This window comes from Aptenodytes forsteri, unplaced genomic scaffold (genome assembly GCF_000699145.1).
Source record: "Aptenodytes forsteri isolate BGI_AS27 unplaced genomic scaffold, ASM69914v1 Scaffold231, whole genome shotgun sequence".
Taxonomy (NCBI): Eukaryota; Metazoa; Chordata; class Aves; order Sphenisciformes; family Spheniscidae; genus Aptenodytes; species Aptenodytes forsteri.
The window spans coordinates 1,069,808-1,084,695 of NW_008796046.1; the positions used below are offsets into that span (position 1 = coordinate 1,069,808).

The 14,888-nt window shown below is 50.9% G+C and overlaps 1 protein-coding gene across 1 annotated transcript; it reads left to right on the plus strand.

Moving 5' to 3' along the window:
• Positions 1-7,417: 7,417 nt before the first annotated feature.
• On the plus strand, positions 7,418-13,633 carry KLHL35 (kelch like family member 35). Its single transcript, XM_009286115.1, has 6 exons — positions 7,418-8,307; positions 10,208-10,392; positions 10,954-11,072; positions 11,566-11,754; positions 12,429-12,617; positions 13,445-13,633. Exons 1-6 carry the CDS (start codon positions 7,418-7,420, stop codon positions 13,631-13,633), a joined length of 1,761 nt encoding a protein of 586 aa, XP_009284390.1.
• The last annotated feature ends 1,255 nt before the right edge of the window (positions 13,634-14,888 follow it).

Consider the following 14,888-nt stretch of genomic DNA (forward strand, 5'->3'; position numbering starts at 1 on the left):
GAAGAGAAGGCTCCGGGGAGACCTTATTGCAGCCTGTCAGTACTTAAAGGGGGCTGATAAAAAAGATGGGGACAGACTTTTTAGCAGGGCCTGTTGCGACAGGACAAGGGGGAATGGCTTTAAACTAAAAGGGGGTAGATTTAGACTAGATCTAAGGAAGAAATGTTTTACGCTGAGGGTGGTGAAGCACTGGCCCAGGTTGCCCAGAGAGGTGGTGGATGCCCCATCCCTGGAAACATTCCAGGTCAGGCTGGACGGGGCTCTGAGCAACCTGCTCTAGTTGAAGATGTCCCTGCCCACGGCAGGGGGGTTGGACTAGATGAGCTTTAGAGGTCCCTTCCAACCCAAACCATTCTATGGTTCTCTCCCATCCAGGTTTTAGAAAACAGTAGCTGAAAAGTAGTCAGGTGGAGAGGAGGTGACTGTGCAGGCCTGAGTCTTGAACAGTAACTGTAGAATAATTTTTCAGTGTTTGTGGCCACATGGGGACAATGATGCACCCGTAGAACTGATCAGGCAGCAGTTTTAAACCAAACAAATGGGAAGCAATTTATTTTTAATACACATTATGCAAGTCATTGCCCCAGGGTACTGCGAAGGCCAAAAGCCATAAGCAAGTTCAAAGAGGAATAAATGGCTCATACATCCATTAGCACTTATTAAACACAGGAGTCCGGATGCGAGATCCAGCTTGGGAAGTCCCTGAGCAGTTCTTCACTAAACGTGTGTGTTAAGAGAAAGGCTTGCTTGATGCTTGCTCTATTTTTTTTTTTTTTATTCTTTGCCCCAGGATCTGCTCCCAGCTGCAGACAGAGGGTGCTTTGGGTGAGAAGGGGATCTTGTCTGGGTCAGCGTGGGATTGTTCTTTGTTAAGCAGCTGTTTTCTCCAGCCCCTGAATGGCTGCATTTAACTGATAGTTGAAAGGGATTAAAGTAAATACAACACTATCTCACTGGTTGGTGATGGGTAGTCAGTACCGTGTCATGAATTTGACTGGCTCTGGGAATACCATTTGAGTGTTAAATATAAAATTGCCCTAGGGGAAGGGCTAGGGCTCCTGATATCTACTATATTGAATAATCCCTAACCGGGGGCTGTCGTTGCTGTACCCTAGGGAAAGATATTGAAAAGTTGAAAGGAGAGAAATGAGAGTCATGTAGGCTGTGTCTGTTATTCAAATAAAAGAGCTGAGGATTGGTTGCTGGCTCTAGGCCCAAACGGCTTGGGACAGCCAACATTGTGCTATTTAACTCTTTTTCTTCCTCTCTAAAACCGCCCTTATTTATAAGAGCTTAGTGGTACAGCTGGGATAGTTCTCGTGGTATCTGGGAATCTTTCCAGGCCTTTAAATTTGCCAGCAGAGTTGTAGTCCTGGGGTCTGGGAGGTGATGCTGATGTGACCATGCTGTTGGCCTACACAGTTACCTGCTGTAAGAAGGATCTCTCATATCTCCGCTAAAGCCTTAATATGATGCAGTGGCTAGGAGCTTTCAAAGTTCAAACTCAGCGTGAAAAGTCTAGCCGTGATGCGAGCAGCAGCGGCATGAGGCTGAAGGCTGTTTCCCCTTCTCCTGCGCTCTTGGTGCAAGCAACCTCTTCTTGGCTGAAGCTCCTGACCAGGTTTCAAGCTCAGGGTGAGTATTGACCATATGTGAAATAGGAAACCAAGTTGGTTTTTTTCCCTCTTAAGCCTCTTAGTTTTCTCCCTCTCTTCCTTCTGGACCCTGTTTCTGTTCTAGTTACTTCTTTGCCCTTAATCATCTACTTGGCTCTCCTGCTTTGGTCTCTTCTCCTGGAGGCTGGTGACTGCCCTTCACTTCTGCTAACTGGCTGAGGGTGAAAAGAGGGTGTCCTGACTCTCTCCATGGCAAGGTGGAGCCATGGATGGTGGTGCCAGGAGTGCATAGACAGCTGTCCTGGATAGGACACGTTTCCTTCTCTTGGGCATGTGGTGGGGAGGTACAGACCACAGCGTGATCAAGTCCTAGTGACCATCTACCTCAAGATGTCTCACCGTGGCCTCCGTTACCTGATTTATCCAAAACTCTCTTCTACCTTTCCTCTTGTCCTTTCCATTCTTTTTTCCTTGTTTTCTCTTCAGCTTAGCTGCATCCCTTCTCCTTCCTTTCTCCTCCTGACATGCATGCTCTGCTGCTCCTCCAGGAAGCTTTGGTCCTACATTCAGAGAGAGCTTTCTCCAACAGATGCCTGGAGTTCCTGGTCCTATATGTGGTGGTGTTGGGTCAACGGTTGGACTCGATGATCTTAGAGGTCTCTTCCAACCTTAATGATTCTATGATTCTATGATTCTATATACTTGTATTTCCCTTTTGCATCTTTTTAATGCTTGTGGCTTTGTGCCTAATGGCTTCCATGGGCCCTGTGTCAGGGGCTGAGCATTTTTAATGTGAAGAAGGGATTTTAGAGTCCTAATCCACTCTAAGATCACTGCTTCTGGTGTACCTACCCTGGGAGAAGACCCAGGACACTGGGAGCAAAGGGGAGGTTGAGCTCCTGCCCCTGCATAAGGCGTCCTTCCTCTGGTGCTGCCTAGCAGACACCCCTTTCAAACACCCCCACGTCCTGCAGCTCTATGGGGTATTTAATGCCCTCTGTTTCATGCAAAAAGGCCACGAGTGTGGGTTGTAGCACAGCCTTTGCACAGTGATAGCCGCTTTGGGGCACGGTGGCATCACACGGGGAGGTCGAGGGCCAAGTGCGGTGCAGTCTGGCTGTAGAAATCTGCTCGAGAGGCGGCTTGGCGCGGGCACGGGGACAGCTGCACCCTGCAAAGCCTTCTCATTGTGGTCACTTTGTGCGTTTGCAACTCTTCGTAGCTGGTCCCCCCCACCCCTGGGGCTGCACACACTGCTTGAGGCTGGGGTTTGGTTTTGAACAGGTCGGTAGCCCCATGCTTTACGGCTGCAAGGAGACGACAGCTTTGTAACCTTGCTGAAGGGTTTCCGACACTCTGGAGACCTTTTCGCTGTGCCCCGCAGGGCAGGATCAGTGCTGTGCTGCCATTTGTCCTGACGAACCCACTCCCAGCCACCTCTAGCTCCGTCTGTGCCCAGACATGGCTGCGCCCCTGGTCAGTGCACTTGCAGTTGGCAGTGCCAACTCTTATCAGGGTGGAAGGTCCTAAGAGCAAATCCCCCAGCCCTCCCAGCCCACCGCGCAGGCTGGGAAACCACAGTCCCTTCCAGGTTGCCAGTGATTCATATGCAAATGCTGGGAGCAAGCAGGATGCCAGCTTGTGCCCTGCATCCCAGCGATGGGAGAGGAGCAGAAAGGAGCCAGCCAGCAAACATGGCAGTGGTGCCCCGCAGAAAGGCGATTTCAGGATGACAACATGCAGGGGCTGGTTAATAATAATATTCCTCTTCCACCTAGTGTGAAATAATACAAATTGTTCAAAGTGATGCTGGGCAATGGAGGGAAGGCTGGCTGCTTCAAATTAGGGAGTCTGACGGTCTCCAGCACAAGGGTTACTTCGTGGAGCTTCCCCAGGGCTGCTTTGATCCCTGCTATGAGCATTTAAAAATGCAGCCAACAACTGGGATCAAGTTGGAGGGGAGGGTGCAGAAAGCCACACGGGGCAAACCTCCCCTTCTGTCCTCATCATCCTCAAGGACCTAATTACCTAATTATCACACGTTAATGAGGGAGACTGCAGCTCCTCCCTGACCCAGTCCATTCCCGCTCCGGGCGCCTTTTTGCTCACAGAGCCGTATTTTATTTATCAGCTTTAGCGTGGTTTCCAGTGAGCCGGAGACTCTATCAAATGAATCGTTCCACCTGGACCCCAATTTGCTCTCCAGATGGCTCAGCCCTCTTAAGCTGCCCTGGTGTGATATATTTTCCCTGAGCTGCGATGGGTTTTCCCTGGGTCCTGGCTCCTCCCTGGCTGGCTGTTATTGACAGCTGCATGGCTAATGCCCTGTAGCTCTCCAGCATGTCATTCAGGAGAAACAAAAGCAGATTTCTCCCCCACCTCTCCGGCAGTGAGGATAAAGGGGATGCTTCTGTGCTTCCCCAAGCGTTGCCGGAGAAGGGCTGAGCGTGCTTTGCAGAGGGGACCTGTCTCCTTGCAGAGCCCCGACGTGGATGGGAGCTCTCCGAGAGGGAAGTTGAGTCTTTGCTAAGTCCCACCTGGAGGACGCAACCTGTGGGGCAGGTAACGTTGGACTTCTTGCACCAGCAGCTGGGGAGGCTTGACAGAAAAAAAAATACAGCATTTGCTGCTGTGTGGTACTTGGGTGGAGAGGGTGACCTGGAGAGGAGTGTGCGTGGGTGAGGGCAATGGGGCAAACCCACTCTTTCTTTGGCATTGGCATCGTTTGTCTCGTGGGTAGACAGGAGGGATGTGAGCTGGGGAAAGGCATCTGGATTAACTGGGGAGGGAGTTGGGGGGTGTGTGTCTCTTTGTAAAGAGGTCAGTCCGAGCTTTTTCTTCCCAGCCCTGAGCCATGCAGAGCTGTGCGTGACCCTGATGGCTCGGAAACGCGTGCGGATCAGGAGAGAAGTGGGGATATAGATGCGTTTGTCTTGGCTGGAGCCGCGTCTGTCAGCCAAATGTGGAGTCCGCCGTGCTCTTTGCAAAGGTGTCTCTAGAGAGCTGCCTTTGTTGTAACTTCTCTAAATCACTTTGAACTGACTAGCAGCGGTTCCCTCCTGTAGGCAGCCCTGAGCACCCGTCAGTGGCGTTCGGGGTGTTTAGAGCCTTCACCCACTCCCACGGGATTTCTTAGATATTTAGTTAGGGCTTGTCATGCTGCTTCACTGTTCTTTAGGTCTCTGCAGCTCCCCCGTGGCACGGGCAGAGGTGTTTTCCCTATTGCTGGGGGATTCTGGAGGCACAAAGGATACGGTGACACTTTCTCGGGGTGGTGGGGTGAAGATCCTCAGGACTAGATCTGGTTGTCCTACACACAGCTACTCTGGTGCAGGTGCAGCCAGGAGGTGTCCTCTGGGGCATGGGAGAACCTGAGCACCTTTGGGGTCTGTGGTCAGACGCGATGGCTGTCTGGGAGGTGCAGGTGTCGGAAAAGAGATAAAGGACTAGAGCTGACAGGGATTTTGACTCATGAGAAATTCAAGGTAATCCTCCTCAAAGGATGTGCTAGCTGCCTTCCTGCAGGGGAACGTGTGGACACCACAAAGCCACTGATGTCTGGTAACTTGTCACCCCAGTGGGGACTTGTGCTCCTGCCAGAGGCTTGTGGTGAGGTGCTCCAGAGCCTGACTTAGGGGGCTCTTAAGAACAGAGCCTGAGCCACCCCCAAACGGGCTCTTTGCTGTTACAGAGCCTCAGAAAAGCAATCTAAAACCGGCACGGCCATGGTAGAAGCTGTCATCAGGAGTGCTCTGCTGATGGCCCTCGCTGGCAGCCCCACTCAAGGAGTGGTGCTGACTCTGCCGTGCTTCTGAAACACAGGTGGTGGCATTGCTGTGCCCCTTTTATTTAACATCCAGCTGGTGAGAGCAGTCGGGCAAGCGCCGGGAGAACCCAGGTTCAATCCTGCGCTCACTCTTCCCCCCAGCATCTGGGTCTGTGCAACAGTGATGGGTCAGGGCGGGCTTTTGGGGACAAGTGGAGGAAATGGGGCAGAGCCAACCTGTTAGTGGGTCTAGGACGGTGGAGGCAGACGTTGAGGGTTTGGGGTCTCTGCTACTCTCACTGTTGTCAGAGATAGTTGATTCTTGTCACTATTTCAATGCCATGATGCTCCCCTGCTTTTCAGGCCCCACCTCTGCAGGCAGAGGTCCTTCTCCCCAGGGATTACTCTTTACAGGTGATCTGGCTGCCGCCCCTCCACTTGAGCAGGGATCACCCTTTTGGATGTGCAGCTACTTGCAGCCTCCAGGCTGAGCACGTGAGTGCTCAGGATGGGTCCTGCTGCTCACGCTGTCCGTGTGAACCGTTGGAGCTCGAGTGACAGAAGTCTGCTGTGCTTCATTGCAATGACTTTATGAAGTCCGTTAGGAAAGATTTAAAACCATCTGGAGAACGAATCTAGCAGAAAGGTATGTCAGATGTAGACATCTCCCCTGCTTTTGGGCAGGTCATGTCATAGCTACCTTTAGCAAATCTCAATCATAGAATCATAGAATCATAGAATCATTGAGGTTGGAAAAGACCTCTAAGATCATCGAGTCCAACCGTCAACCCAACACCACCAGGCCCACTAAACCATGTCCCTAAGCGCCTCATCTACTCGTCTGTTAAATACCTCCAGGGATGGGGACTCCACCACTTCCCTGGGCAGCCTGGTCCAATGTTTCACCACTCTTTCAGTAAAGAAATTTTTCCTTACATCCAATCTAAACCTCCCCTGGCGCAACTTGAGGCCATTTCCTCTCGTCCTATCACTTGTTACTTGGGAGAAGAGACCGACACCCACCTCGCTACAACCTCCTTTCAGGTGGTTGTAGAGAGCGATGAGGTCTCCCCTCAGCCTCCTTTTCTCCAGGCTAAACAGTCCCAGTTCCCTCAGCCGCTCCTCATAAGACTTGTGCTCCAGACCCCTCACCAGCCTCGTTGCCCTTCTCTGGACACGCTCCAGCACCTCGACGTCCTTCTTGGAGTGAGGGGCCCAAAACTGAACACAGTATTCGAGGTGCGGCCTCACCAGTGCCGAGTACAGGGGCACGATCACTTCCCTACTCCTGCTGGCCACGCTATTTCTGATACAGGCCAGGATGCCATTGGCCTTCTTGGCCGCCTGGGCACACTGCCGGCTCATGTTCAGCCGGCTGTCGACCAACACCCCCAGGTCCTTCTCTGCTGGGCAGCTTTCCAGCCACTCTTCCCCAAGCCTGTAGCGCTGCATGGGGTTGTTGTGGCCAAAGTGCAGGACCCGGCACTTGTCCTTGTTGAACCTCATACAGTTGGCCTGGGCCAACAATCTCACAGCCTTACCTCTGCTTTTTTTTTCCTGGAATCAGACATCTGGGGAAACATGGTGGATAGAAAAAGTCAAAATGCTGCAATGCTCCCGGCTGGGCTGTACCGTGGAGCGCTTGCATGTGGCAGGATGAGAAAAGCAGTTCATAAGAGCTGCAAGATGTCAGAAAGAAAGGAAAGGGTGTCGAGGTGTTAGTACAGCATAGGTTGGGCAAGGCAACTGCCTTAGAAGAAACATCTCCTAAAAGCAGAAGTTTGTCTACTGAGATGGGGTTGGTTTGGAAATATCCTAGTGCCCGTCACTGTGCTGTGGTTCGGAGGAAATGTTGGTTACTGAGGAGGAGCTGTGTGTGCGGATGAAGGGGCAGAGTCTGACTATATTTTGGCTGGAATCTGTACTTCCTCATGGCACCGAGGAAGATGCAGAAACCACGACGGTGTTGGACATTGCGGTCAGATATTTTAATAGTGCACTGTTCTCTTGTCTCCTTCGCTGCTTCCCAATCAGGATGCATCGAATGATGAAAGAAGAATCAAGTTTCAGGACAAGCAGCCTGGAAAATATGACGCGGGACCCGAGCAAAGAAAAGCTGCACATGAAGCTCTGCAGTGGGTCCTGCCATGCCGAGCAAATCCTCCAGACATTAAACTCCTACCGGCAGAGCGGCATCTTCACAGACGTGGTGCTATTAATTGATGGACAAGAATTCCCCTGTCACCGTGCCACTTTGTCAGCCAACAGCACGTATTTCCAGGCCATGTTTGGTGGCAATCTCAAGGAAGGCCACCAGGATATCATTAATATCCAGAAGATTTCTGCTTCCACCATGTCTCTCCTTCTTGACTATATGTATGGGGGGAACATCATCATTCAGGAGGACAATGTTGAAGGCATCTTGGAACTGTCTGACTTGCTGCAGATCTCCAAGCTCAGAGATGCTTGTGTCACCTTCCTTGAAGGCCAGCTTCACCCATGCAATTGTTTGGGCATCATGAAGTTTGCTGATTCATTCTCCATCGCGTCCCTGACAGAAAAGAGCAAGAGGTTCATGCTGGAGTGTTTTGTGGAGGTGTCGTGTCATGAAGAGTTCCTGGAGATGGGTGTGAAGGAGCTGGTTGAGTATCTGTCCGATGAGCAGCTGGTGGTCCCCAAGGAGGAAGTGGTCTTTGAAGCAGTCATGCGCTGGGTACGGCACGACGTACCTGCCAGGAAGGGAGCCTTGAAGGACCTCCTTGAGCATGTGCGTCTGCCCCTGCTCGACCCCACCTACTTCCTGGAGAAGGTGGAAATGGATGGACTCATCCAGGACTCAAAGGAGTGCATTCCTCTACTGCACGAGGCCCGCAAGTACTACATCCTCGGGAATGAGGTCAGCTCTTTGCGATCAAGGCCCAGAAGGTAAAACACAGCGTCTTCTTCTCTAGACCGGCATGGCCTAAGTTAATCTTAAACTTTGAGGGGAGTTCTTGGGTTGTTTTTTCTTCTTTTTTATTTTTTTTCCCCTCCTCTGATTGCTTCTCTTTTGGCCTCCCTGTTTCCAAAACGAAGGCGTTGGAGACGTTCGCTTGGCTTAAAGGATTCCTGTGAAATTTATACTAATGCATGTGACACTTTGTTGTTGTTGTTGTTGGCAAGAAGTGCTCTAGTCACACCGCTCTGGGTCTGCAACGGTGCTATCCAGATATGTGTCCAGACTACGGGCAGGGAGGGGTGTTTGTAGCTCTTTATTTCTATCTGCTTTCACCAATGGGTAGAGCACTGGGTTGAGACCTGTTTTCCGTTCCCAGCTCTGCCGCTGGTCTGCTCTCATTTCACCTCTTTTGGTCTCTCTCCCGCCTTCTCCAGGCTGTCTGTTAGCAGGAAGGCTTGGACCAGTCTCAGTCCTCCTGGCCACCAGCGTGGTGCCTAGCTCAAAGGCATTGCTGCAGGGTCAGGGATTAATGTCCGGGGAAAAAAAGCAGTTACTGTCCAGGTGGCTAGCTAGGCATCCCCAAATATTTTTTTCTTTTTTTCTTTCTATTGATTTATTGATGAACAGCAAGAAGGTAAAGAGATGCTGGCCCAGGCAGCTGCCAGTGTAAAGTGGAGGAGGCAAAGAAAAAGTGATTTCTAGGGTTGGGTGTGTGTAGAAATCTGCATTTTTTTGTGACTGTGAAGTTTGGATTTGACCAGCCACGTTTTGAGCCTCTGCTGTATCTTCATGGTGCCACAGGTGCCTTAGGGTGTGCTTGGTAAGAGTGCTGATGGACACCTCTGCTCTGGGGTGGGTTGCAATATCCAACCAACTTGGCTTGCAAGGCTCCCCATCCTTTTCCAGAGGACACCCATGACCACGGGGCTGCAGGGCCAGGTTCTTGTGCCCTCCTGCTCTTCAACCCAAGGAGCGCAGTTTTTTTTGCCGCTCAGTGGAGCATCCTGGGCAGAAGGACGGAGCTTGCCCCAGTGCATCTGAGAAGTCCCAACCTGGCATTTGTGGCATGTTTCTGTCAGGTGGAAGAGATGGTTTGACACATCTTCTCTGTGCTGAATACCACAACAGGCCATTATATACAGAACTGCTCAGCAACAGGGTCTGTGGTGACTTCCTCAGGGATGCAAACAGCTAAAATTCACTGGGGATAAATCCCACCAGCCCCAGCGTCCACATTTTACCTCCCTCCTTTTAGAGCTTTGGTCTTAAGTGAATTGTCTCAGCCTGCACAAACCACGGCAGCGCTGGGGATTGGACCAAGTCTTTCAAATCCTCTTTCACCCTCCTCCTTCCTCTCCCCTCCCCTCCCGCAGAGCCGTTCCTCTCTTGCCACCTACTAGCTGGCAGGATTTTCCTTCCCCTGCTGTCTGTCTCGTCTGCTCACTCCAGCTATTAGGGCTGGAGAGAGAGACATTTCCTGGAAACACTTCTCTCCCCAGGCAGAGAGCTTGTTGCAGGCGGGCTGCCAGGAACAGCTTTCCACGCTCGTGGCTGTGCCTTGAGGATTAGGCTTGATTGTGCTGGAAAGGGGGAGGGCGAGTGGCAGGAGGCAATCTCACGAAGGACTTTTACAGGTCATCCCCATTTTCTTTCCCTGGGCAGTTTGGACCCCTTCCCACCCAGTCTGGGAGGTGCCTTTGTTTTGAATGTGCAGACAAAAGGGTAGGTGCAGGGGTGAAAGGATTTGCCCAGAAAATCAGTAGCTGATGCAGGAGAGGACCCTGCTCTATCCATTGGACTGTGCTGCCAGTGTCCTAGATAGGATGGGAGGGATGATGGAAAGGAGTAGGCTGGCCCGGGGACTTACCCATGCCTTTCATGGTCTAGGTTCATGGAGCTGGCAGAAGTCATCATCGTCATTGGGGGCTGCGATAAGAAAGGCCTGCTGAAGCTGCCCTTCACAGACCTCTACCACCCAAAGAGCAGGCAGTGGACAGCCCTCTCCAGCGTGCCTGGCTACACCAAGTCAGAGTTTGCTGCCTGCACACTGAAGAATGATGTGTACATATCAGGTGAGATACCCTGGACCAGATGGTCCCTTCCTGGCTGCAAAGAACCTCTGCCTGGACAGCCACTCCTTAGGTCTATTCTCTAGGACTCATTCACATGCATCCCAGCTTTGGAGCAAAGTCACTTCTTGGTGAAGTTTATCCTTAGGCGGTCTGGATTTTGCTGTCCCAGGGAACAATTTCACCTTTGAGGGGGAGGATGGCAGTATTAAAAAAACGTCCTGTTGGGCATCTGTCAAAAGTGTTCAGCTGTGGAATGAGCTCGTTTTGGTGTGTGCTGTCAGACAGGGTTTCCTAAGACATGAGAGTCTCCTGCCTGTCCCTCACTTAAAATATAATGCCTACCAGATGAGTTCTATATAAGGGATGGAGCAGTGTAACAAGTGCCTTGAAGTCCAGACGGTATCTCCCTTAGGAAGCTGAGGTTTACGTGGCCATAACCCAATAACTGTATCCCGGCCTAAGTTGTTCCATTGCATGGAGGAACTATGCAATATTGTGGTGCAGTGAGGTGGTGGGGCTGTCCTTGGGATTGCACCAGCCCTCCATCCCTCTGTTTTTCAGGAGGACACATCAGCAGCAACGATGTTTGGGTGCTGAGCTCCCAGCTGAACGTCTGGATCAAGGTCGCTTGTCTGCAGAAAGGCCGATGGAGGCACAAAATGGCAACGCTTCAGGGCAAGGTAAGCAACGGCCCGAATTTTGGAAGAAGCCACGTGGAGCACTGTCCCCCGCTTCTCCTGCTGCCAAGTACAATGAGAAACTCTCAGTGTGCGTTTGTCTTCTGGGTCATTTAGAGATGGTTTTGATGGGAGAACAACTAGGACATAACCAAGGCGTCATTGTTTCAGTTGGGTGTGTGCTGTCACCTAAAGTAGCCACAAATTAAGTTGTAGCAATAAGATCTACCATGGGATGGTGCAAGACTTCTGCAGATAGCTGTGTTAAGTCTTTGGGTGAAGGCTATACAGCGTGGGGTGTTTCGTAGATTCATAGAATGGTTTGGTTTGGAAGGGACCTTTAAAGGTCATCTAGTCCAACCCCAAGGTTTTACCGTGGCTTGATGTCTGTCTTTCTGGCCGAGTCCTAGCCTCCCCTCATGTACGCCGTGACAGCATAGCCCGTTAGGTGAGTCCAGGTGTTTCTAATCGGCTTGCTTTGCTCCTTTTGTGGCAGATCTACGCTGTGGGAGGTTTTGATGGGTTTTACCGCCTCTCCAGTGTGGAGTGCTATGACACCTTCTCCAACAGCTGGTCAACCTTGGCCCCGCTGCCTCAAGCCGTGAGCTCGGCAGCTGTGGTCTCCTGCCTGAACAAGCTCTACGTGCTGGGCGGTGCTGTGGATGACACCGCTAACACTGACAAGGTATTGCTGGGGCATCAGGAATGGACAGAGACCTAAAAAAGAAGGTTTGCCAGGGAACGTGGAGCGAAATGGGGTTGTCACTATTAAGCTACAAGGGCGCCTTTTTTGAAGACTAATGAAGGCTCCCTTATAATAAGATGAGAAGTCATACATTTAAATGGAAGCCAATGAGACTTAGGGACCAGAAAGGGAAGGTGTCAGGAGTTGACAGGGTATTAGACATGGTTTCAGTAGAGCCTGTTCTGCTCTGAAGCCTGGTCGGCCCTGAGGCACCACAGGAACAAACCTCCGACACTGTGGGCGTTCACTTCAGATAAGTAGCAACAGTAGTAACTGCCTGGAGGAGACCTCTGCAAGCCAGATATGATGCTTCTGGTCTCCTGAGCTGCAGGAAGAGCCATCAGTGCTTCTCAGCTCCATCTCTGAACATTTAACCATGCGCTGTCTGGGTCAAGGACAGCCACCCTGGGGGCTTGTAGTTTGTCTGGGAGACTTGAATCAAAGAGGGAATGCTAGAACCCCTCATCCCTTTGCTCACTGCACCGGTGTCTGGGTGTTGAAGCTCCCATCCATGTTTCTGTCCCCATGTGCTTTTATTTCTAGTGAATACCAGCTTCATCCAAGCAGGGAGATGTGCTAAATTCATGTTTCCATAGCTGTGTTTCTCCTCCCAGGTCCAGTGTTATGATCCAGAGGACAACAAGTGGACGCTCTTGTCTCCCACCCCTTTTTACCAGAGGTGCATCAGTGCTGTCTGCTTGGACAACATCATTTATGTTGTAGGTGGACTCCTCAGTAAAATCTTCAGCTACGATCCAAGGGAAGACAGCTGGCGAGAAGTGGCCACCCTCCCTGGGCCTCTGGTAAGGAAGAGGTTTAGGAAAGAAGCTCTGAGCCTTCCCTCTCTCTCTAGAATAGGAGCCATCTGTGCTTTGCTGAGATTGAAGGCAAGGGAAATACACTGTGGGTTTGGCTCTGCGCATGTGAACGTGACCTCTGCAGAGCAACTCAAGCATATGTACTCACCGTCAGTGTCCATACTGCTTGGAGGATGTCTCTCCCACAGCAAACCCAAGTTTTCTTGCTGAGGCTGGGTCTACACTAGCTATTAATGCCAGAGGAGTGGATCTGTAGGGTGAAACCATTGGTGTTGAGGACCTGTTCTCCACACTATGTGTTTCAGGGTGAGGGTTATACTGGCTTTAGTCTGGTCTGTGGACTGAACACGGACTAGTGGTGGTTGTGTATCTTGCTTTAACGTCATCACGGTTTTGCGCTCCAAAGCCATGCTGCAATGTGAGCCGTGGCACAGTGAAGAGGAATGATGGGACTTACCTCATCCTGATCTGAATTCAAATGCCCATGTCAGCGTACCCTTATAAGTGGCTTTCACAGGGAGGTGCTGGCTGGGTCTCTGGTCTCTTGGTGTGCTTGTGAGTCTGGGGGACTGCTAAAAACAGCAACGGTCCCATCACTGGCTTGAGGCATTTCAAGTGCCTAAACTCTTACTGAAGCAGTAAGATTGCAGCACCTCAAGAGCCAGATCATCACTTATCTTACCTACTTTCACTCCCTTCTGCTGGACAGGTGAGAGTTGAGCCCATTGCAATGACTCACCCCCCTGCTCAGCCCCGTTGCCTAAAGCTGGAGGCTTGCTCCTCAGTTCTTGGGCTTTCCTTCTGCTTTCCAGGAGAGTTGTGGCCTGACAGTGTGTGGAGGGAAGATTTACATCCTGGGTGGCCGAGACGAGAATGGAGAAGGCACAGACAAAGCGTTCACTTTCGACCCAGTAACAGGGAGCGTAGAGCAGCAGCCGCCACTGCAGCGCTGTACCAGTTATCACGGCTGCGTGACCATCCTGCAGCGCATGAACAGATGACCACGGGGCTCCAGCCGCGTCCACCTCCCACCCAGAGCCTCCCCTTGAGACAGTGGCCACCCAGCATGTGGACAGACATCTCACCTTTGTGCAGGGAAGGGCAATACAAGCCACTGGAGAAGATGTGCTCCAGCCAGCCCCTGAGCAGCCTCTATTTTGTTTTTCCTGGTCTCACGATGCCAGTGGCTTTGATGTTGATCTAGGTCAGGGAATGAAAGGGTGCTGGGCTGTGCGAAGCTGCATCGCAGACCTTGCCACAGTAGGATTCAAGTATCCTTGCAGCCCCTGGAACTACTGAATTCGACCTTTACTTAGGTTTTCCTGGCTGTAGATTATGGTTTTCTGTTATGTTGGCAACAGAGGCTCACTGTCCTGCAAGGACATGTATTTGCTGCTTTCTGATGCCCAAGACTGTTGCAGTAACAATTACAGTTACAGGATCCAATTCTTTAGCTAAAGCTATCAGATATTTGTGCATTTAGCTCTGTAGAACCCTGTGTCAAACCACGGTGGTGACCTAAATGGCCATTAATGTCCATGAACAGCTAGTCCCATTACAGTGGAGAGCTGAGATTGAGACTTCAAAGCTAATATCCCAAGAAAATTTCTCCACTAAATCCCCAAAAGCCTGGTTAAATAGTCCAAGCTCTGACTCCATTTTGCACACGCTGTATGAGGGTCTATTCCCCTAAAGCACAGAGTGCTGCCTCTTTTTATACAAGTTTTGTGGTTGGGCTGCTGTCTCACTGTGTCTTTGTCAGTGAGAGGAATAGTGGATTGCATAGCCAAGAGTTCCTTCTTCGGAGAGCAGAGGTAGGGGAATATTAACGTGTAAGAATTAAGCATGAAGACCTGAAGCATGGTAGCCACAGAATCACATCTGGCTCATTTTGGCTCTGGAATATGCTAGCACGTATTAAAAGAAACTCAGTATTTAACAGACTTGATAGAGAGACCCTGGGAGCCTGAATGTGCAGCTCATTTGGAGGGCAAGCGTTCGATTACACAGACTGCGTTGCTGCAAGCCAGTTGGTCTCAGGTCTAGAAATGATCCTGAGCACATCTGATTTGGTAGAATAGCCATAGCTTTTGGTGTCAGTGTCTTTAGTCCATGACTGGAACCTGTAATTTCTGATGGCTCCATGTAAATGTTCATATTGTTCAATTAGGGACTTAGTTGTTGCCAAATGTGGAGTGGGGTCTCTTTAAAACTCCCATTACTTGTACATTGCAGGGTGCACCCCTCTACCAGCAG

Bases quoted from the DNA above. Each gene is read 5' to 3' on its own strand.
- KLHL35 (XM_009286115.1), top strand. From the start codon at position 7,418: ATGCATCGAATGATGAAAGAAGAATCAAGTTTCAGGACAAGCAGCCTG. The intron at 8,308-10,207 runs GTAAAACACAGC...TTCATGGTCTAG, and splicing joins TTGCGATCAAGGCCCAGAAG to GTTCATGGAGCTGGCAGAAG. The intron at 12,618-13,444 runs GTAAGGAAGAGG...TCTGCTTTCCAG, and splicing joins CCACCCTCCCTGGGCCTCTG to GAGAGTTGTGGCCTGACAGT.